Source organism: Antrostomus carolinensis, unplaced genomic scaffold, assembly GCF_000700745.2.
Source record: "Antrostomus carolinensis isolate BGI_N321 unplaced genomic scaffold, ASM70074v2 scaffold9413, whole genome shotgun sequence".
Classification (NCBI taxonomy): domain Eukaryota; kingdom Metazoa; phylum Chordata; class Aves; order Caprimulgiformes; family Caprimulgidae; genus Antrostomus; species Antrostomus carolinensis.
In genome coordinates, this window is record NW_010303153.1 from 63,252 (window position 1) to 86,752 (window position 23,501).

Here is a 23,501-nt window from a genome sequence, read left to right on the forward strand (position 1 = left end):
GGTTTTATCTTTTATTGATACAACAATAAGCAGAGCAACGACTACATAGCTTAAGGTGTAGAACTAGTAGGGCATTCTGACCCTACTTGGAACTTGTTGTCAGGCCATTGTAGGGGAGAGTGCACAACTGATTAGTTGTTCATGTAACTGTTTCTTGTGCATATGCATGCTATGAATGTCAGAGTCAGTACAAATAAATTGTTTTTACTGGATACTTGGTTGCCTTTAAGGCATAATAAAACCAAATCATTAACTATAAACTGAAGAGAAATGCTTCAGTTTATGATGTGAAGAATACTCTTTTGCAAACCAGTGAAGCCTTCAGGATCACAAGTTCTGGTAGACAGAATGTGAGAGCAAGGAATTCACTATTTTTAGCAAGGAGGAGAGATAAAATTTAATATTCTGACCATACCAAAACAAGCACCATAGTAAATTAATTTTTAACATTGCACATCCCCAAAACTACCACAGCTTCTCGATGTGGATCACTCTCGGATCTTTGATTTGTATTGTATTACCTACCCAGTAATTTTAAATTTCACAACAAATTCCTTGGATTTTGTTGTTCTTGTTGATTTTTTTGCTAATTTATGCTTTTTCCTATTCTTTTGTAATTCTCTTTTGGATTCCCTATTGACATCTAATGATATTTTACATAGTTGTTTGTTCAACTAGGTGCAGGGTTTTTCATTACAGCATTTTCCTTAGTGTAGTGTGCAAATTTGTGAGAATTTTTGCGGTTCTGTTTTAAAAATGAATTCCATTGTGTTCTACATGTTTTCAGTTTTGTTGTAAACCAGTTTATATCTTCATAAGTTCATTGCCCAGAAAAATGACAGCGTTGAATATAAGATGGTCTTTGATACTGAACCACAATATGTATGACATATTGAGTCATTTGGGATTGGTAGGGAATATCCTGCTTTACATTCTAGCATGTATTCACAAAGTTCAACTTCTCTTATACTACTAGATCAGGAATTAGGACTTTACTTACTTATTTTTATACTAGAAGTTTGCCTTGAGGTACGGACAATAAAATAAAAATCAACTTGTATTGCTATAATGTGTCTATTAGAATTTTTCTTTTGGACATACAAGAAATAAGCATGAAGTAATCATTTTCTTTTTACAAAAAAATCTCTTGTTGAGGCATTATAAGAGGCATGTCAATAATGGGAAAAAGAAAACAAACAAACAACAAAACTCACAACCCAGCCCTGTTTTCATAATCCACGGAATTATTTCACTTTGGAAAAATATATTGTTACCTAAATTTTCAGTCTTCTGATTTAGTTTATTTAGGTACAATAGAAATGATGGTAATTACTGCCATAAAGGTAAGGTGATTTTGCTGCTGTAGCAACAGAAAAATGGAGGTGTGTTGAATGAAAAAAACTTTGTTTTAATTTTTAAGTTTTTTTTCTGACTTTACATACAGAAGGTTGAACTTATGAGTACAATGATGATCTGCAACCCATAATTTTATCAGGAGTGAATTTTGCTGGCTCAGGACACTGGCATTGTGGCAAGGAAAGTTCTTGAAGTATTGCTTTTTTCCTAAATGATAGGTCTTTGATTAATTATTGATGAATGGTTGCTACATAATTACTAAATTATTAAATTGTTCTCATGTCCCACTGTTTCCTATATACCAGAAGCCCTAGCTTCTTACACTGAAGAATTTTTGGCAACTTGCCAAATCTCAGTTGCTGCTCACACTCATTAGAATTTATTAATAGAATGGTAAATGCATATTATGGTTATATTGGTATGTACTTCTTTTTCTGCTAATAGAAAATAAGAAAATGTTTAGTCTTTTTTATATGCTTGCCTTCATGAGAACCTCTTGATGTACAGAGTGTTTCTGTAATTATAGATAATTTAGTAAGTGTTACAATTTTTGTCTGGGAACAAAGTCTTCACTTGAAGAAGGAAGCACTTGAATTCACATCTTTTATCTTTGATGACTAAACCTAAACGAGAGCATCAGCTTTAATCCTTATGTTTCATTCCCAAGGTACGAAGAGACTGTTCTTCAGGTAGTACCTGGGCTGATTGTTTATACACCTGGTGTCTCATTGTGTATTTGAGTTAAGATGAATTTTTTGTAGTCTAGAAGATATTTTCATCATATTTCTTTTGAATTTTGGATTGGACTTGCATTTTTAATTAAATGTAATTGATAAATTTGCTGTTTTCTGGCTCATCTGAAGTAGAAAGCAGATTTAGCAATCATAAAATTTAGATCAGAGTCTAAGCTGTGATATTATTAATATAACATCCAACTTGCAAAACAAAATAATTGGTCTTCTAAATATGTTAATATTCTAAATGACAAAGTTTGGTGTCATTGATGACATTTCTAAATATTATTTTTTTAAAATGAACATTAAGGACCTGCTCTGTGAGTTGCTGTATATCCTTAGTTTCTGTTGACATTAGTGGGAAGAGAAAATCCTTTAGCACCTTGTATAACTGGTGTCAAGAATGATCTTGAAGCCAGTGACATTGAAAATGAGGATTTCCCACAACAAAGATAAGTAGTCTCACATCTTTTGAGTATTCGATGTTAATTGCCAATAATTGTTCTAGGCACTGATGATTACCAGCAGAGCTACCAATTTGAAAGTGACTTGCAAACAGCCACTCTTTGTATTCACTGTGGAAAGGTTACAGTTAGAAAGATCTTTTGTGGGTTTTTTCTTTCTTTTTTTTTTTAATAGATTTATTTATGGTTTTTTACAGTGGAAGCTATGATGAGACGAAGAATAGAAGGTTTTGACTAACTTTTTTATAGGTTCATTCTTGTTGCATCAACATTAATTATTCTTGATATATTTGTCCTATAGAAACCTTTTTGCCATTGTTGACAGATGGAGTTCTCTTTTATGTCAGGAGTGTAATTTTTTAATGAGCACATGATTAAAGGTTTTCTTCTGCTCCTTTTCTTTAAAAGAAAATGTGAAAGGAAAAATGAAAAATGTCTCTCATAGCAAGACATTGAAAAAAATATTTAATATATGTTCCAAAGAGATTTAAATTTTACACTACCAAACAAATCAACAGTCACATAGAGCATTACCAAGGTATTGTTTTCTCAGAGCATTTATGCTTTTCTCCAAAATAGAGACTGAGGAAGATTTAGGCCTTTTTTTTAACTAACTGAATTTTAAATTTAAAATGTGGTCTTTGATTTAATGAAAACATTTAAGTTCCATGTATTTCTTCTTTCACACCTAATTTTGAAATTTTTATTTTATTTTTATTTTTTGCTAAGATGATGGCTGAAGTTGTAAACACTCTTTGAGGTTTTAAAATAAAAACCTTTACAGTTCTTTTTCAAAGTAACACAAACTATACATTCAGCTTCAACAATAAAAATGTAGTATCATTTGAATATATCAGATAGACTTACTACACAAATATTTTGGTAAAAAAATTGAACCTGCAACGTGTAAATAACCCAGTGTCATGCTTGCCTAAAAACAAACAGCAGATTTGGAACTATTTTCTAGCCCCTAAACAGATTTCATCTAACTGTGTCTTACATGTTAAGGAGAAATGTGTTCCTGCTTTGGCTACACAAGCATGGTGGGTGGGCATCTGTTCCTCTAAGGTAAAGATAAGGACACAGATTTCTCCTGCAGAAAAAGGGAGAGTGTCCCCATGCTCAGGCATGGTACAGGTGCTTGATTACTCCCTATCAGTACAGGATATTAATACAGAATTACAGTGAACTATTCAGCAGTTGTGTGCTCCTTACTCCAGCAAAGAGACTTTGGTTCCTGCTCCACTGCTGCTCATTTATAAAGCAGGGAATAATTAAAATAGTCATGTCTCTTATTTTGACTGTATTTGTTTATATAGTTATGTGCTTTAGTGGGATATCCAGAACATCAGGAATGTTCTTAGAAGCATATGTTGATTTAGAAAGTATATTCAGGACAATTTATAAAGGAAACAGAATGTTTTTATGTCTTTAAATCTTGCTTTAGCATTTTGTTTTTCACTTGGAAAACTCTGTTGGTTCTATTTGTTATAATTTTTTGAAAGAATGAATATTTACCAAAATATAGAATGCAGTTGTTGAATCTGTTGCCAAAAATTGTGTTCATTGAAGTGTGAAGTGCTATATGAAGTGGTACTTCTTGTGTTGATTTGCAGTATGGCTTGGTATCATTGGCAAACTTGCTGAGGGTGCACTCAATCCCACTGTCCATGTTTCCAACAAAGACTTTGAAGAGCACCGGTCCCAACTGAGCAACCTGGTCTGATGGAAGGTGTCCCTGCTCGTGGCAGGGGGGTTGGAACTAGATGATCTTTAAGGTCACTTCCAACCCAAACTATTCTATGATTCTCACAGAAGTGAACTAAAGACAGACAAATACAGGAGTTTGAACTTTCACATCCTTTGATGAAGAAGGACTGGGAATTCATTAATTTATCTGAATGTTACAGTCCCAGTTCTTCTTAAAATATATGAGGATTTAGATTAGAATTTTAGATCATTGTAATAGTCATACAAAGAAATCACAAACCCTCTGTCTGGTATTTGGGTTTTTTTCAGCCTTTTAATGGGTAATTTTTAGAAAGCACACACTGAAATTTTCAGCAAAAGCTATGTAATAAACTGTTTTAATATAATACTTATGTATTTTAATTTCCCTTTTGTTTTAGCTTTCTGAGAAATATGGAGTCCATGTTTGTGGAGAAGGTGGAGAGTATGAAACATTCACTCTGGACTGCCCTCTATTTAAGAAGAAAATAGTTGTGTAAGGAACAGTTTCTTCCATTTCCTTGTATTAAAGCAGTGGGATCGTACTCACATATAGCTTGAGGCAACTTTTGTTGGCAGAGGTAAAACTTGTCCTCTAAGTTCACAAACACTCACTTTGTTTAACACTGGCAAAGTTCTCTGGAAACCTAAATCAATACCTGACAAGACGAGGCCTTCATAGAAGGCTATAAACTTTTTAGACATTTGCACTTTCGTTTACTTGCTGATTATGGCCTGCAGTAAAACTGGTACCTACACACTGACACTTTTATCCTTTCATGAAGTGCGAATTGCCTGTAATATTTATCTTTCATTACAGCTACATTTGATAAACTGCCACATCAGTAGCCTGTGGGTTCCATTAACTCTGTGTGTGTGTGTGTGTGTGTATGTTTTAAGTTTAGCAGCTTAGAATGGTAACGATAAACATTTTTCTTCAATTATTAGAGGATATTTTAAATACAAACTTTGCATGAATCTGTCTCATTTACACTGAGCATTTTATTCCTTTGACATAAATTGTTAAAATCTGTGTAGTGGGATATGGAGAATATTTGTGTCTTGATGCATGTTTCTTATTAGTCTGTTAAATAGCTAAGCCTGCTTGCTTTGAGTGAGATGTTTTGACTACTGTTTCTCTTCTTAGCCAAGTAAACAGATTAGTAATAATTTATGGGTGATGCTCAGTCATCTTGCGGAAGGTCAAGATTACAGAGCGTATAGACGTCATGATAAAGGCTTTCGTGATGAACGTCTGTTTGTTTCATTTCTCTGCAAGACTGGGATTTGTCCATGTAAGAAACAGAGCCATTGACTCTGTTTCATTGCATGGCATTTGCAAGAAGAGGAGCAATAGACAAACTGGAAAGAGGGATGTCAGCTACTCTGATAGGTGTCTGCTGAACTGTTGGTTGCCTGGAAGGTATGTCCTCTGGAGTGAACTGAAAAACTAGATGATTTGAATCTGGAGATACCTCCATGCAGGAAAGCTATGGAGTTCTTTTGTAAGAAGATTCAGAAAGTAAGAATGTAGAATCTTTAAACTGGATTTAAGTTCATGGGTGGAGTTATGAATGTATGGGTCAGGAAGTGAGAGACTTGCAGAAGATTCTCTGAGGGGAACCAGGTGCCAGGTAGAAGATGCAGGTTGTGAGTCCCCCTGCTGACTAGTAGGAGTTGGAGGGTTAAGCAGGAAGTTAGAAAAAATGTGTATATAATAAATGTGTATGATGCTTAGGTACATATTGCCAAAAATCAACTTTGGGACAAAGGACAAAAACTCCCCAATATGCTCTCAGATAGAATCAGTTCAGTCTCTTCTAGCAAAAAGGAAAACATTGTGAAATTGTTGCTAGAGCACGATTCATTTTTGTGTTTAAAGTCTGACATGATTTCTATTAAACTGACAAATTCTTACCAGTTCCAGTAGGTGTCAGAGGCAGAATTTTGTGAAACTTTGTCATTTAGAGTAATACTACCTCTTACCAGACAAATGTAGCCTGTTCAGCCCTTATATTGCAACACTTGCAACAAAAAGTATACTTCAGAAAGATAGCTGGATTTTAACTGAGAGGTTAAATGTGCTTGTATCAGTTTTTGCACTTACACGTATTTGGATGATTATTTACATTCTTTCTATTTATTTTTGAGGCTTCTTATGTTACAGATCTGAGAGTTGATTGGAACTGGATGCATAATTTCCTAATGGTCCTTTTCAAAGCTCTCTTTGCATAGATACGAGAGATTGGAGAAAACTACGTCTAATCTCATGAGAAGTTCTCGGTGTAGTGTGCAGAGAGGTTTGAGGTTTATTTTATTTTATTTTATTTTGCATAGAATTTGAGGAACACTTAGGAAAGTACATTGTGCCCTTGGTTTGGGATGAACCAAATACCAATTTAAGTAGGAATATCTTTCTGCCTAACAGTGGTTTAATGACCATTCAGGCAAATAGGAAAAGCTAAAACAGAGATGGTCTGGCCAAGTTGTCTTTATTTCTGTTGGTGACACTCCAAATAATAATAATAGTTAACAATAAATGCTAAAAAAATACTACAGGAAAAGACAAATATATAAATCAGTGGGTATTTAATCATAAATATGTGGCACAGCTGTTAAACAGTTACTCAACTAGTTCTAAATATACATTTCCATAATGGAAATTGAATAGCTACACTGGCATTGTGTGTCTCTGGCTTGATTAGCCCTGCTTAACTCTTACATTATTCATGTCATAAAAACATGCTTTTTGGGGAGCCATTCATGTGAAATCTTTACTTTATGAACTTATGAAGAAAAGTATTTTGTTGTTTCTTTGTCATTAAATAAGTTAGAAGTTTATTTATTTTGTACTTTTCGTTATTGCTTGTCATATACACTTCATCTAAACAGACTTAGTAGTCATGTTTTCAACTATTCTAGTATAATTTCCAAATGTTTAGATCACCATGGTTCTGGTATACATCCTGATACAATTTTTGAAGCTTAAATGAAGTTGTAAGAATTACAATTTAGAGAATAAAACCTGTGAGGATTTTCCTGAACTTCTCTAAGACGTCTTCCTAGAGAAAATTTCAGAGGAAGACATTGAAGATTACTTTTGCGCACAAAACGGGTGTGATGGATTAACCTTGGCTGGCTGCCATGTGCCCACCACGCTGCTCTCACTCCCTGCCTCTTCAGCAAGAAGGGAAGAAAATAAAATGAAAAAGCTTGTAGGTCAAGATAAGGACAAGATGATGAGTTACCAATTGCTATCATGGGCAAACCAGGCTTGACTTGGAGAAAATTAATCTAATTTATTGCCAATTAAAAAACAAAAACAAAACAAAACAAAAAAAAATCCAAAATAACCCAGAGTAGGATAGTGAGAAACAAAAACAAAACTAAAAACACCTGCTCTCCCCACCCGTTCTTCCGAGGCTGAGCTTCACTCCTTTGTTCCTGGCTCTTCTACGTCTTCCCCACTGAGAAGTGCAAAGGGGTTGCGGTCAGTTCATAACAGTGCGTTTCTGCTGCTCTTTCCTCTTCACACTTTTCCCCTGCTCCACCCTGGGTCTGTTCCATGGACTACAGTCCTTCTCGAACTGCTGCACCATGGATCTTTCCCATGGGGCAGCTTTTCAAGAACTGCTCCAGCACAGGTCCTTTCTGTGGCATACAGTTCTTCAGGAAGGGACTGCTCCAGCATGGGTTCCCCACAGGGTCACAGTTCCTGTCAGAAAACCCACTCCTGCATGGGCTTCTCTCCACTGGCCACAGTTCCTGCCAGGAGCCTGGTCCAACATGGGGTCCACCACAGGCTGCTCTTGATGTGATCCTCCTTGGGCTGCAGGGGCCAACCTGCTTCACCGTGGTCTTTTCCACAGACTGTGTGGAACCTCTGCTCTAGTGCTTGGAGCACCTCATCCCACTCCTTCTTCACTGACCTTGGTGTCTGCAAGGCTGTTTCTCTTACATTTTTCTTAGTACTCTCACAGCTGCTGCACAGCATTTTTACCCTTTTAAAAATATAATATCACAAGAGGCTCCACCAGTTGTTGCTGATGGGCTCAGCAGCACCTGGTCTCCTCTCACAGAGGCCACCACTGCAGCCCCCAGCCCAGGTACCGAAACCTTGCCACGTAAACCACATAAAACAGGAGAAAATCTAATACACCTGACATTAATAACACTACCTTCGGGTGGTGCTTTCACTGGTCAGTGTTTTTGTCATGTGAAACTTGTGACAAAATATGTTTCTAGAGTAAATCCTTTGAAAAAGAAGGAAATCTGCTAGTTCAGGAAAAGAAAAATACAGCCTTGATGTGTTACTTATTATGGAGAAGTGGGAGTCTCTTTAATGTAAGACTGTGATTAATTTTGCTTTTGAATATTAAATTGAATTCTTGCCATTCTTCTCAATCTTCACTGAAAAATATGCCTCACAAAGGAAGCATGGCAGATTGAATGAAATATTTGAAAATAAACAGGACTTAGCAGTGAAAGCAAGATCTTATAATCAAAATATTCCACCAAGAGTCAGATGGGTTTTATTTGGTTTTCCCAGGTAATCCAGTTGTCAGCTTTCTTATGTTCAGTATCTGAGAGGTACCAAGCATTTCCTGTCCTTCTTACACTGGTATTTAAAGTACAATTGATTGACACCTCTTTAAATCATAAAGATACATTTCTCATCTATGTGAATGTCATGAATGTCATCTAATATCTACTCTTATGATAAAGGCCCATTTGTATTTCTGGAACACAGAATAGTTTGATTAATTTTTTTTTCCCAGGTAAATTAGCACCTTTGAAACATTTGGGAAATATAATTTTGCATTTATATACCTTACCATTAGCTCTGTGTTTAGGTTTGTAATTCTAGATTTGGAGTTAAAAGCAAATCTATAAACATGAAAAGGTAATAATGTACTGAGAGAACTGACTGTACTCTCAGACTTGCTCTAACTTGTCATATTTGTCCTATGAAAATGATAGAGAGTTTTTAAATTATTAGGTATTTCCTAGATCTTCAAGGAGACTTGAGAGATCAGATGATTATGATTTCAAATAATAGATAATTAGGACAGTTTTTCAACTATTCTTCATTATCTTCCAAAGTCTTCTGAAAATGTATTCATGATCCTACTCAAAATTCAGACTTTCAGGGTGAAATGGCCTTTATATCAGGGTCTCTCAAATCTCTGTTTTTCATTTTAATGTCTGTGGTTTGATTTTGGGTTTGTTTTGGGGGGATTGGGATTTGGTTTTGGTTTTTTGGGTCTTTTTTCAACTATTTGCTAAGCTGGGCGTGACATGTAAGTTCAGGACTCCCTATTTTTTTAAATTGGACACAAACAAAACTGTTCTGCTTTCCACCTGTTCGTTACATTTACTATTGAACAAGTCTTTAAACATTTTCAGTTAGAACAATGATGTATGTTTGGAAAGGCTGACAAAAGTGAAGTAGTAAGGAAACAATATTTTATTTTGCTATGTATTGTAATACTATTTTCAGCACCTCATAATCTACCTATTGTGATCCATTAGCTGAGAAATATTGGCGTGTTAAACTAGGTGTCAATTATGGTCCCATCAATACCCATGTGTTAGCTCCATGTCATAGTAATGTAATTCATACCAAGAAAAAATACTTATGATCTCTTAATATTTGTGATACTTATTGAGTAACAAATTTAGGTACTCACAAATTCTAAAGTTATTGAACAGTTAGCATAGGTATCAATGCTTAGCATCTGTTCTGCTGTAGTAGTGAATTGGAACATGCAGGGATACAAGTAGAACTGTTTCTTTTACTTTGGAGTTAAATGTGTTTTTTAAAGTTACTAGGTGCTCTTTAAATTCAACAGACATAAATTTAATAACCCTAAATTTTTGGTTTTCCTTTCTGATACAAGCTTTTAGGTTAATTTAGTTTTAAGTAGTTAATGCATCACTGAAAAGTGCCAGACTTCCACATACTTGAACAATAAGCAAGAGATATTTATGGAGAATACCCTCAGGCACTGAGGATACCAGGGTACCTAATGGTGCTCTTGGTGTCTATTTTTTATTATTTCTGATTATGTATTCCCATTACTAAAGATTTCCAAAGTTATTTTCTACTTATTTATGTTAAAATTAAAAAACACCATGATAATTTGAAAGGAATAACTTTAATCTGAAGGGACTATCTTTAAGATATCTGAAAGGAATAAGTGATATTTTAATTGTGAAGGATCTCTATAATAACTCAATAATTAAGCTGAGGTCTTATTTATCAATTTACTTTAAAAGATTACTAAAAGGGAAGTAGAGCTTCTTATGCTAAAGATATTTAGCATTATTGTGCAATGTAGTGTTATTTTAGGATTTTTTAAATTTTAAATCTCAAAACACATTTTATAGAACAGATATTTCTGTTGATTTTACACTTTCATTAAGTCAGTGGAATCTGACCAAGACTTCAACTGTTTCCACTTTGCATGGTTTTTATGTGGTATTACTAGAAATCTACCTATCTCATCTCATTGAGTACTCTGAGGCTAAGGGCACTGTGGTTTCAAGAAAATTACCTGTGTGTCCTTAGCCTTACTTATAAAAATTTTCAGATTTTCTTGTACTGTGTCTGAGTTTCTTTTATGTTTTCTTTGAGTTTCTCACCTTCTGATGTTTGTTTCCTAGAGCTACCTTTTTCTTAAGTAGTAAAACCATACAGATGGATATAACAGATACTGCCTCTTGTGAATCAAAGTGTGACAGATTGTGTCTGTAAAAATGAAAACTAAAATTAACTAATTTGAATCAGCACACAGGAAGTTTATCATTGTTACCAACACATTTGGCATTAAAAAGTTGTCTAGTAGTCTCCAATATCAGATGCAAGATGGTTGAATCAGTCAGTTTCTCAGCGTGAAATATTGTATGTTGTTAATACCTCAAGAACTAATCCCTGGAGCATTAATCAAGAAGAATGGACTTCTAAAAAAATCTACTGTTGAGGAAATTAAAAGGTTGCTTTACATATTAGTCTCTAGAATGTAAAACATAATGTCATTTATGCTTTCATAGACTACAGCTATCAGTCTGTCAGTACTGATCTGGAAGTATAGCTTATTCCTTTTGAAAATTGAAAATTAGTGAAGATAATGAGGTATTCAACAGTACAATTTTAGATATCAAACTATTTTTTCTTAATTCATATAAAAACTAAATAAGAAATTAATACATTTGCAATGAGTTACCCTGGAGTCTGTGTTATATGGTGACTAAGTATTGTCTATATGTAAAATTATATACTAATATTTCATGCTAATAATTTTGTATTTCAGAGATTCAGCCAATGTGGTTGTGCATTCAGCTGATGCATTTGCACCTGTGGCTTACCTTCATTTTTTAAAATTACACCTGGAGAATAAGGCAAGTAGATAGGAAATGTCATCTTCCTTTAAAGCTATATGCGTACTTTTTATTTTTATGTTGCTTTGTCACAGTTTGGAGTGAAGCTACATATTCTCTAGTGGGTGTACTTTCAAATAACTATGTACATATTTAGTTGAATTTCAGGACTTTCTGTAAGGAAAAATTCAACACAAATGCTACCTTGTGTCAAATGAATGAATGGAGGTAGTATATTTGTGTAGCATTTTTCATCTCGAAACCTCAAGGTGCTCAGCCAACATGGTTCAGTCAAGCACATGTGTAACCTGTGTAGTACAGCTAGCCACACCGTGGAACACAGCTGTATTGGGAAACTGTATGAACAGTGTTGATTTGCTGGGAGGTGACATCTCTTTTTTGCTTTGTAAAGTGGATGATTTAAAAACTTGCTGACCCACAAGTTGCTTGAGTTTTATACATGCTGGGTTTTGTTTTATCTTTTCCATATGAAAGATACATCTAATGAATGACTTCAGATCATGTAGAGGAGATTATTGTGGTCAGAGGTCTTAAAGGAATCATTAGTAGTTCACTGGGATTCAATCTCTTAGGTTATGATTTCATGGAAACAGCAGAACAGGAATAAGAACTCTAGTCATTTAAATTTTGCAGACTGTTGTGTGAACAGAACTAAGAAGGTCAAAGCAGAAGTTATTTTTCTTAGTATTTGTCAGTGCTTTTCTATTTTTCATTATTTTGTGAGTAAAATGATTTTTTTTTTCCTCCTGAACATCTGTAAGTGGTAGCAGTTTGTTGAAAAGAGAGCCTTCCTGCTACATCTTTTTTGCAGTCATCTTTTCATAGGTCTTCCTACTTTCTACACTCTGAAGACCACTGAGCCTAGTTAGGTTGGAAGGGACCTTAAAGATCATCTTAATTCCAACTCCTCTGCCATAAGCAGGGACACCTTCCACTAGACCAGGTTGCTCAAAGCCTCATCCAGCCTGGCCTTAAACACTTCCAGGGAGGGGGCATCCACACCCTGAGATGAGAGTCTCACCACCCTCACAGAAAAAAAAAATCTTCCTGATATCTAAACCTACCCTCTTCCAGTTTGTAGCCATTACCCCTCATCCTATCACTACCTGCCCTTGTAAAAAATCCCTCTCCACCCTTCCTGTAGTACCCTTCAGGTACTGGAAGGCTGCTGTAAGGTCTAACCACAGCCTTCTCTTCTCCAAGCTGAACAGCCCCAACTCCCTCAGCCTGTCCTAATGAGGTTATCACAGGCCCACCTCTCAAGCCTGTCAAGGTCCCTCTGGATGGCATCTCATCCCTCCAGTGTGTTAAATGCACCACACAGGTTGGTGTCGTCAGCAAACTTGCTGAGGATGCACTTGATCCCACTGTCCATGTCTCTGACAAAGATGTTGAACAACGCTGGTCCCAGTACCAACCCCTGAGGGTCACCACTCATCACCAGTCTCCGCTTGGACGTAGAGCCATTGACCGCAACTCCTTTGAGTGTGACCATCCAGACAATCCCTTATCAACCAAGTGGTCCATCTGTCCAGCCCACTTCTCTCCAACTTAGACACTCCTCTAGGTGTGAGGTTTGACATGTGTTGTTGTTTTGCTATTTTACATTTAATGTTTCTCGAGCGACTGCTTTTCCTGAATTTCTTCCAATAGATCATGTCTTTTTCCCCCGCCTTTTTTAATTTTTATTGTTCCAAAAAGATAAAACATCTGTGTGTTTTTCTTCCATGATAGCCTTGGAAAGTAAATTGTATTTCATCCTGCAATTTCTAGTTTGGGATTTCTTTCAAAAATAAAACATTAAATATTTGTGAGGGAGGCTGTGAAAAGGATATCAACTAACTATGTGAAGCAAAACCAAATAGGCTTAATAAAGGAAAATTTGGGAGCAGGGCACAGCAGGGAAGAGTGATAATATATTAATATTTCTTTGGGGGCACTGACTTTATTGCTCATGGCAAACTTGATGCTAAAATGCACCATACATCACTACAATGTGACAGGCTAGGGAAAATGAAAAACACAAAGCTTTACATAAATCAGGCAAAAAATCATATTAAAATGCATAACATTTTATATAAGAATCAAGATTTTACTTTTAACTGTTCAGAAGCTCTTTTCCCCTTCTTATGTAGATGTTTTAGATTCGGTTAAAGCCTCACAGTTTTAAGTAGTGTTGTAGTAAAATTGTATTTCAAATTCATTGTAGACAGAGCTGTTGCCCTCTCAAAGGGATAAGGTTTACAGAGGCTTGCCCTGGATTTTGGTATGTAAACTGGTATCTTGTATAGTTAAAAGAAAAATAGTCTGTGTTCTGCAGTGGTTGTCTCATGAGGAAAAGCATTAGAATCTTTTGGCTAGAGGTTATTTTATGTCACGATAAAATAAGCTAGGTTTTCCAGAAATTATGAATTTAGAGAACCAGTCAGTCTTTCAGGGCATAACTTGTTACGAAGTTAGCACAGTTTAACTGTGTAATGAGAAATAGATGCCTTCAAGATTGATATGCCCGTAGTACTCTCCTTTTTCTCACTATTTGTTGCTTACAAGCCCTAAAAAAAAAAAAAAAAAATCAGTTAGTAATTCAACACTTGAAAGCCAATCCTACAATAACAAATCACTACAGGGAAAAACTGCTTTAGAAGGAGAACTAATTTTAGTGTCAGGCTTTCAAGGGATTACTGAAAATTGGGTAAAAAGTACTCCATTATGAAAAATGTATAAAAGTAGCCACTTACGTAAGCACTTTGTAGAAACCATTAATAGACTGCACAGTGATGTGTAATTCTAATAAGTATTACGACATCAATTTTGTTATCATTTCAACTAAGATATACATATTTTTAACTTTTATTGTATATTAATTTTATCTTAGTTATGTGCCACAGGTGTTAATTTTACATTATTTGAATTCACTTTTATAATCATTATGCAATTACAGCTAGTGTACTGTGATCTCTGCTGTCTTGCCTCCTCTATAATGCATTTTTTTCAGCTAAATCTCTTCATGTTTAACTACAAAGCCTACATAGAAATTTGTTTTAGATTGTTTCTGGCAGCAAAATGAGCCCTTGTGCCTGGGGGAAAATAACATTTTACTCACTGTTCTGGTTTAATACATTGCTGTGCAACTTCAAGATGCATTTTTGCATAATAATTGAAGCTTTTTTTTTTTTTAACACACCCTCTTTTCTTTCATTACCAGTGATACAGAAAAGGCTAAATAAATAAATGTAAGATTTTATTATTAAAACGTTTTTAAAAGTTTGGTAAACCTGGCTTAAGGTAATTTGTTTGTAGATATTTTATAAAAGCATTAAGAATAAATAATAATGGTAATAAAACACTAATGCTCAACATTCGAGAGTGCTTCATTTACTTCGTTGTGAAAAACAAGGTCACTACTGTGATGTACACAATACAGACACCGAGCTTCAGCGATACTTTGCCAATAAGGCTATCACTTTGTACATTTAAGATGTAGGATAATTTTTGTTGAGGAAGTGGCAATTTCTGAAGCATAGTCCAGAATCTTTGAATCAAGTGTGTCAGCCCCTGTATTCAATACAAATTTAATTTTGAATATTTTCAATTAGGAAAAACTACCACTGTGAAACACTATTTTTTTTTTACTTTAACAGCACAATGAACTTGCAAAACATTTTTATTTTCCCCATTTTATACTATTCTGTTGCTGTGTTAAGTTGTGTTGACTTTTGAATGATTAGAAACAGAAATTAAAGCTGTTGGAGCTTATGCTGATGTGAACATAATTCTGATAACAGTAGGGAGCATATTAGCTATCATTCATGCTTTAAGATTTGCTCTTTCCCACATTTAATAATGAATACTTTGTTCCCCAAGTTCCAGTGAGTAGGAGCACACATACATCAAACAATACAAGTTGTGAAACTGCAGTTAGGGATGGTCCAGAATTAGAGGCAGTCATGCAGTTTTCTTTCTACACTTGGCAGAAGGAAGGAGCCTGTTTGCCTGTAACAGATACAGGAATCATGCCTGCTGCTGCTGCTGCTGTGCTTTCCTGTAGCATACTGTTGCATTAGAGTTACTTAAATTGATATTGTGGAGCTTATTTGTTTTCCCGTTTGTGAAAGATCTTGCCCTATTTGGGTGGAGCACAAGTGCAAGCAGGTATGCCCCTGTTAAACGTCAGCAAATCTATTTCATAGGTCAATTTGGAGATGATTTTAAAAACACTTGTAAAAGTTAGAAAAGGATTTGGGATTTTCATGTCTTGTGTACGAAAGGAGCGTGATCCGGCAGTTTAGATTTGATTTTACTTCATAGCCTATTTCTGTCCAGTTCCTCCTGGCCTGAATTGGTTTAGTTAATCTCCATTTAGGACATTAGGTGTCAAATTAGATTTTGTGAGTGATATCAGGGGGAAAAGGAAGGAATTCCAAGTTGCAGAATATGTTTCGTTGGTGGCTTTGTGGGTGGGTGGCATTTTTTGAGCACTTTGTCATCATTGAATGCTACTTCTCCTAGGTAACCTTTAGTCTCCCTTCTGCATCATAAGAATATAGACCATAGTGATGTTTTCAGAACTTTGTAACAAATACTGCAAAATTCTTCTTTGTACACCGATTTATTTCAAACACTAAGATAAAGGATTTTCTTTCCTACTCCATTTGATTGCAGATTCAGTCAGCTTCTCTGAGAAAAATTTTTTTTTTTTTGTTCTCTTTTCATAATGAAGAGACTTTATTTGAAAGTCTTTCAGAGTAAAGGACTTTCCTATGTGTCTGTGTATTGAACTTGAAATACACCAAGGAGATATATGTGGTCTCTCTCCTTATATTTATTTCAAGGAGTTCTGTTATCAGGGTACACCACAAAGAATAAAGAGATCCTCATGACTTCTGAGCTCTCTGCCCCACTGTATCCTCAGTGCTGCTCAGTGGGAGAACTATCAGGTTTGGAATTGTGTTGTGTTAGGTTTTTATACCAGTTTCTGTAGTGGAGAATGTAAGCTTTTTAAGAAGGCAATCTGTTGTTTTCATAAAAGACCACTGCATGGAATTTCAGCTATATCAGTCAAAGCCCTAGCTCCAAGGCTTTTTCAGCAGAATTTGGATCTTGGAACACTCGTGCATTTGCTTAACTTCATTCTGAGTGCACTTGCATCACTGACATGAGTTATGTGAATATACTTAAGCATATGCATGCATGCAGGCTCTGATCCAAAATTAGGTTGGTATCACAATGTACAGTGAGTGTGGGAGAAACAGTGTAACAAATGGGAAAATATATTGAGTCTGTGAAGTAACATGGAAATGTTATGTGATAAAAAAGGTTCTGTAAGATTTAATTAAAATGTCATTATAGCAAGCCTGATTTTTTGTTTTTAAAGTGATGAGGGCATTATTTGGGAAAAGTTAATCTGTTTGTGTCAGTCTATAACTTTAAGTTTTAAATTCTTAGATTACTTTCTCCGTCGACAGGAATGGAAGACCAGCATTTGTATGAGATTTGAATATAGCTACTGAGCAGAGTCTGGCAGCTCTACTTGGGCTGGCATTGAGCCTGTTGTACTTCTGGTGCCAGGTTCCACACCTAATACTTCTGCTGTAGCCTGCACTTGTGCTGCTGCGGAAAGTGATTGATTACCTATGTTTTTGGAGTATTGTGGGAGTCAGCCTTGAATGAATCATTGTGATGCATCGTAGGCATTGAAATACAGTAGTCTGTAATTATTTTTTATGGTCTTTGGTGTATGTAAGAGGCATCGTAGAATTTTAGTGCTTCTTAGTAATTTCCAAAGATTTTGCATTTGACTAGCTGTTTTGTGTGTGTGTATGTAAACACAGATGTATAATTTTATTTATATCTGTGAAGAAATATTGATATAGACTTAACAATTTATAAAATATTGACATATTTAAGAAAAAAGGATGTGACTGTGGATGAGACAAAAATTTAATGTGACATCAATTTGGGATATTTGTAATATTAACAAATTACAAAGCTACAAGGGAGTTCTGTAAGTTAGACCAAACCAGTTGTGATACAGTCTGTGAGACTCACTACATCCCCATGATTTTTTTGTGAAGCACATTTTGCAGAAAACATGTTTAGAAACATAGTTGAAAACAATTTTCACAGATGGCATAAAAATGGTGTATGTGCTCTTTTCATGTTCACTTGCAGAACATACAAATTTAGTCCTCCAGGTTAGGGAATGGAGAGAAGTTACAGGTCTCTAATAGTACCTACAGAAGATAACTGCATCTCTAGATCTCTTAAAAGGTAATTATGTAAAACTTAACAAAAGCAAGAAACAAAGTGGCTGTCATACTGCCAAGCTGGAACTTTCTCCTTTCCAGTTAACATATCTTTTTTCCTGGTGATGGATTGTTATACTCTATTGAAGTTAAAATCCAGGAGATGTAAAAACAAAACCCAATGCAGCATTGTGAAGGTATCATTCATCTCACCATGTCTGCACATGCTTACTCAGGGGTTAGGATGAAGAGCTGGAAGCTCTGTAATGTCTGTGTGTTACATTACTACTCCTTTCCTGTGCTACAATGCCGACTGAGTGTCTCATGATGGGCGTTACAAATTAGCCAGTGAAAGCAACTAACTTAATATAACAACAATTTGCAAGAAGGAAATAGTAGCACATTTAGCACTTCAGGCCACTACACAGTCTGTATATTTCTATGAAATTATGTCTTGTGGATAAAAAAAAATAAAAATAAGGACTTTAAAAAAAAAAAGTAATTTTTTTGGTTCTTGTAGCGTAATCCAGCTTAATATCTATTTCAATTACAGATTTATGTTGCTGCTCCTTTATTTTCTAAGTCATACTTGAAGGGTTAGGGACTATCAGACAACCCTCTGGGTAATGGCAAAATATATCAACCAACAGCAGTAGTTGAAGGTGTAATTCAGTGAGTGGGAAATGGTATAGGTGCTGTTGGATGCTTGTCTATTGTAATGTTGGAACGCACGTCGTGTTTGTGCTAAATTGCAGTTTTCATCTTTGTGCTATTACATTACATTTAGTTGACTTCTTTTAACCTCTCATGTACAATTGATTCACTTAAAGTAGATTATTTCCTTGACTTTCATGCCTTTCTTGAAGGAATGAATAAAATGAGGTCCAATGAAAGAACATCAGCCCCTCTTAGAGCATAGCTTTAGTGTTTACAAAACTCCCCTTGAGCCCTTTTAGAGGCAGTGGAGATGAGTTTCCTCTCATAGGTAATGACCTTTTTGTAATTTAGCCTTCCCTGAGAATTTCCTAATGCACAGGTTTAACTTAACTGGACCCTTTTTCTCTCCAGTGAAGTCAAACATTGGTGTAAATGCTGAGTTCTCATTGCAGGCTTCTGATGCATACTGTAATTTTCTGCCTTTTTTTCCTCACTTTTTTTTTTCTTTGTTTGTTTGCTTAATATCAAGAGAAAACTTTTGAAGTTGCAATAAAAAGTGTTTTATTTTCCAAAGGAAAGAAAAATACATTTTTAAAAAATCTATATTCTAAATTAGTAATTTTTAGTATATCACATTTTGTTCGACAGCTTGATGAGATCTAATTGTTTATGAGGGCATGCAGAGGGTGACCTTATGAGTGCTTCACTGTATAATGTTAATATTCTTTTTCGCAGACGTTTTGCATGGAAATACCATAGATAGTACACTAATTTGTAAGCAAAAAGAATATTCAGCAGTTTCTAATCCATATTTAAGAATTGACAAATGCTTCATATTTTGTTAACTTTTTATCTTCCTTTATTTGGCTTTATCATCTAAATAGTTGAAATACTAATGCTTGTCTTCCATTAACTGTCTTAAGCTTAACTAGCAATGGAGCTATTGTATTTTTTTTAATTAAAAGCAAAAATTTGAATGATAAAATGTACTGATTTCATACTGCTTGGCTTGCTTATTTTATAATGTTTGTCTCAAGCAGGGGGAATCTTCAGGTACATTTATGGTCAATAGCTGTTCTTGTGAGGTGAACTGCAGCGATGACAGTATTTTCCCTTCATCAGAAGAGGATGAACCACAGAAAAACATTCCAGTCTTCTGGAAGTCTTTGAAACATAATTCTTTGGATTTTGGTGAGTCTTGAACAACTTTCATTAGAAAAGTAACATTGAGTATTTCATGACCCGGTGGAGTACGCTCTTAATTACTATAAGAACACTCCTGAAAAAGAATGTTTGTGACCATTAATAACCAGTCTAAAAAAAAAAAATATCCTACTACTCTGTGGTTTTCTGATAGGAATCAATAGATCTGTAGTAATAAAGCATTTCAAATTATTTTACAGAAGGAGCATAACCCATTTTTTTCTTTCTTTCTTTCAGAAAACACACCTTAATGTGTTCTGTTTGCCTGAATTAAATTACTGTAATCTAATAATTTATTTAAGTGGAGGGATTGAGTTTTATTGAAAGGTCTAACCACACCTGTACCCATACTCTACTGTTTTTAAATCGAAGATAGAAAGCAAACTCTAAAATGAAGTACAAGACACAACCATTCAACTTGCTTACATAGCCTATGAGTCTGTCCCCACCCAGGGAACCTCAGGGTGACATGCATAATCACGTTTAGCAGCCTAGGAAGTTACTCTCTCTTAGCTGAGCTGTAATAACTAATCATATGCCTGATATTAGCACTGCCTCAAACATAAGGTGATTAATGCAAGATAAACCTGAGTTCATGGACTGATACCTCATTGAAGTACCACAGCATCACTGTTACCCTACTCCCAAAGATTAGTAAACTTTTCCTGAAAACTAAGTTTCATAGTGTAACAGTGTTTGATATTGAATGGTATTTAGGCTCTTGAATGTGGGTAAGTGACTGGTGGGATGTTAAAAAATGCCTATCAGAACCAGGTTAAACTATGAACTTCCATAAAAATTTGGCATATAAATTTGAAGATCTATTCCTGTGTTGCTTAGCTACTTTCAAAAATTTTAACTTTTCAGTTTCCCATCTTTTGCCAAGTCTGTATCAAAACAGGTAGAGAAATAGTAAAAGGTCAGCAAAAATGTAAATGAAGATAGAAAGTACTGAAATTCTCAGCTAAATACTACTTGCAGGCATATTTTCTGAAGGCAGTGTTGGAAAAAGGTTTGTCAAGTAACGTTGGGAAGTTCTGTTACCAGCACCATTTCTTTTAAGGTTTTGTTTTCTTCGTCTGGAAATACGTTTTGAAGATGATGCTACAGTTACTGATTTTTTTTTTTTTTCTGTGTAAGTTCTTCTTACTTAAAACAATTTGAAATATATTCTAGATTAATATGAAATCTTTCATTATAATAATCATAGTGCTGTTCTTCATTTCAAATAGCTAAGACATTTGGAAGTTCAGGAAGATCCCTGAGTGGTTACCAGTGGTTTTCAGGTATCACTGCCTGCTTCCTTCCATCAACAGGCAAAAATGCTCAAGAGGCAGCAAGAGAAGCATTTTCTTCTCTCCAAGGTGCTTTATTCAGTTAATTCATTATCTGCTGTTATTTATATTGTTTTTAATATGGTATTAAGTAAGAATCTATATTGTCATTTGGTTTTATAAATTTAAAGGTTGTGGTTGTCGGTTTGCCTTCTCATTTTGCGTTTGATCGGAATCATTGTTATCAAGACTGCTGGCTTTACTATTGAACACATCATAATCTGACTGGCTTTTGAAGACCCTAGAAAGCCAGAATAGCGTTCATATCACTGTAACAACACTATTTCCACAGTACTTACTTGCTTTATAGCTTTCTTGCAATATATACTGTGTGTGTGAGTATGCGTGTGTGCTGTGGATGCTCTCTACTTGCTAAAGCACTTTTGTAGCTACCATAATTTTAAATTAAGTTTTCTAGAAAGTTTTGCATGTACTGGCATCTAGGATTAGGTCAATAGCAGTAAATCTCATTTATGTTCTTAATGTAAAGGAGAAATTGCTATCTTGGGAATAATGAAATCCAGGTTCCTTACTGTCCCCCTCTCCCAAGATACTGACATATGAAATAAAATGTTCACATTTTTGTTTTTTAATTTTTTTTCATTCTAATTTTAAGGAAAGCATGTTTATACAGGCTTCTTTTCATTCATAAAAATGGAAATAATTTTTAGTACCTATAGGTAGGTTCATATTCTTGTTCATGAATTTGTGTGAAGTATTGTCCTATAAAATCTTATTTTTGCATGTGCAGCTGAGTATTCATGATTTAATATAGGATGAAAAAAAAACCCTTTTTTTTTTTTTTTTTTTTTTCAAGCAAAGAGGTTATATTTTGTAGAAGGTCTTTAAGCTAGTTTGTGATTGCTTGGAAATCAGCAAGGTGGATGTGATCAAACTTGCAGTAAAAGACAATAGTATTTAGTGTAGATCTTCTGGGCATAATCTGTAAATTGGAGCAAAAAGTTTCTGTAATGTTTTGTTTTGTTCTCTTTATATTTGAATGGAAATCTACCAGTACAAACATTATCTATTTTTTTCCTTAGCATCTGTCAAAAAAGATTGTGTCACTGACTAGTACAGTAGCCTATTGCTTTCAGCAAATTACTTGCATTAGCTGTATTATAGTCCAGAAAAATAGTAATTTTCTGATCCTGGGTAGAAAATGTCAGTTCTCACATTTCCTTTCATTTTTCTCTTCTTAGAAGTGGGTGTGGAAGACTGAATGAATTATGGTTCTGTCATGGCAAAAGAAAAAATTTGTTTCTGAGAACTTTAATAATCTGCAAATATGCACAAGGCATTTTCTGAATTCATATTTACAATTTGTACAGCAATTCAGTCTTCAGTGCTGTGAGAATGGAATAAACACAGTTCTTTTAACCTTCTCTTTGCTGGGTTAACTGATTTAATCACCTCTAAAGAGGATAAGTGCTGCCAAAAGAATTCAGAAATGGAAATTTATTACTAGGTGTTATGAAACCTGTGGTTGTTCTGTAAAGTGGATGCAGTTCTCATGTGAAGCCAAGAACTGATTACTGTTTACATTTATTTTCTTAAACTCTTTTCTTAAACTTTTCTTTAGAAATGGTTGGAAGATGACAAAGATTACAAGGCTTTATGTATAAAACAGCTCTAATGCAGCTGTACCATGGCAAAGTTCCACAGGTTTGAAGGGAACAACACGGATTTTTATTACATGAAAATGTAAAACTACATCCTGTAGACAGTTTTGATGCTCTCTTTTGTGGCTCTAAGCCTAAGGATCCTGGATAACCCATTTAAAAAATTAAGCTGTACTTTGGCCAATATTATCTTTTGGGTCATTTCTTTTTAGGCAGTTCTGCCTAAGTAAGGATGAGCCTCACCTGATCATATTTTATAAATTATTTGGAACAGTGCATGGCTTGAAATTCAGCTGGCTTATACTCAATGCTCTCCAACAAAGAGGAATGCAGGCAAAAACACCAGGAGGCCTGCATGGATGGACAAGAAGCTCCTGAACAAACTTGGGCTCAAAAAGGAAGCTTACAGAGGGTGGAAGGAAGGACAGGTAGCCTGGGAGGAATACAGAGAAATTGCCCGAGTGGCCAGGGTTCAGGTTAGGAAAGCCAAGGCCCTGATAGAATTTGGCCAGAGATGTCAAGGGTAACAAAAAAAGCTTCTACAGGTATGTCGGGGAGAACTGGAAAACTAGGGAAAATGTGGGCCCTCTCTGGAAGGCAACGGGAGACCTGGCCACCCGGGACATTGAGAAGGCTGAGGTGCTCAATGACTTTTTTGCCTTAGTCTTCACCGGCAAGGGCTCGTGCCACACTGACCAAGTCCTAGGAAGCCAAGGAATGCTCTGAGAGAATGAAGAACTACCCACTGTAGGAGAAG

The 23,501-nt window shown here is 35.2% G+C and overlaps 1 protein-coding gene across 1 annotated transcript in view; it reads left to right on the plus strand.

Moving 5' to 3' along the window:
* The window catches only part of DPH6 (diphthamine biosynthesis 6), an 80,897-nt gene extending 59,728 nt beyond the window's left edge, over window positions 1-21,169 (plus strand). Inside the window, exons 6-9 of the mRNA XM_010164003.2 lie at window positions 4,684-4,778; window positions 11,596-11,683; window positions 19,626-19,776; window positions 21,021-21,169. Coding sequence (XP_010162305.1) covers window positions 4,684-4,778; window positions 11,596-11,683; window positions 19,626-19,776; window positions 21,021-21,169 — 483 coding nt within the window. The remainder of the gene's footprint in view (window positions 1-4,683; window positions 4,779-11,595; window positions 11,684-19,625; window positions 19,777-21,020) is intronic.
* Window positions 21,170-23,501: the final 2,332 nt, after the last annotated feature.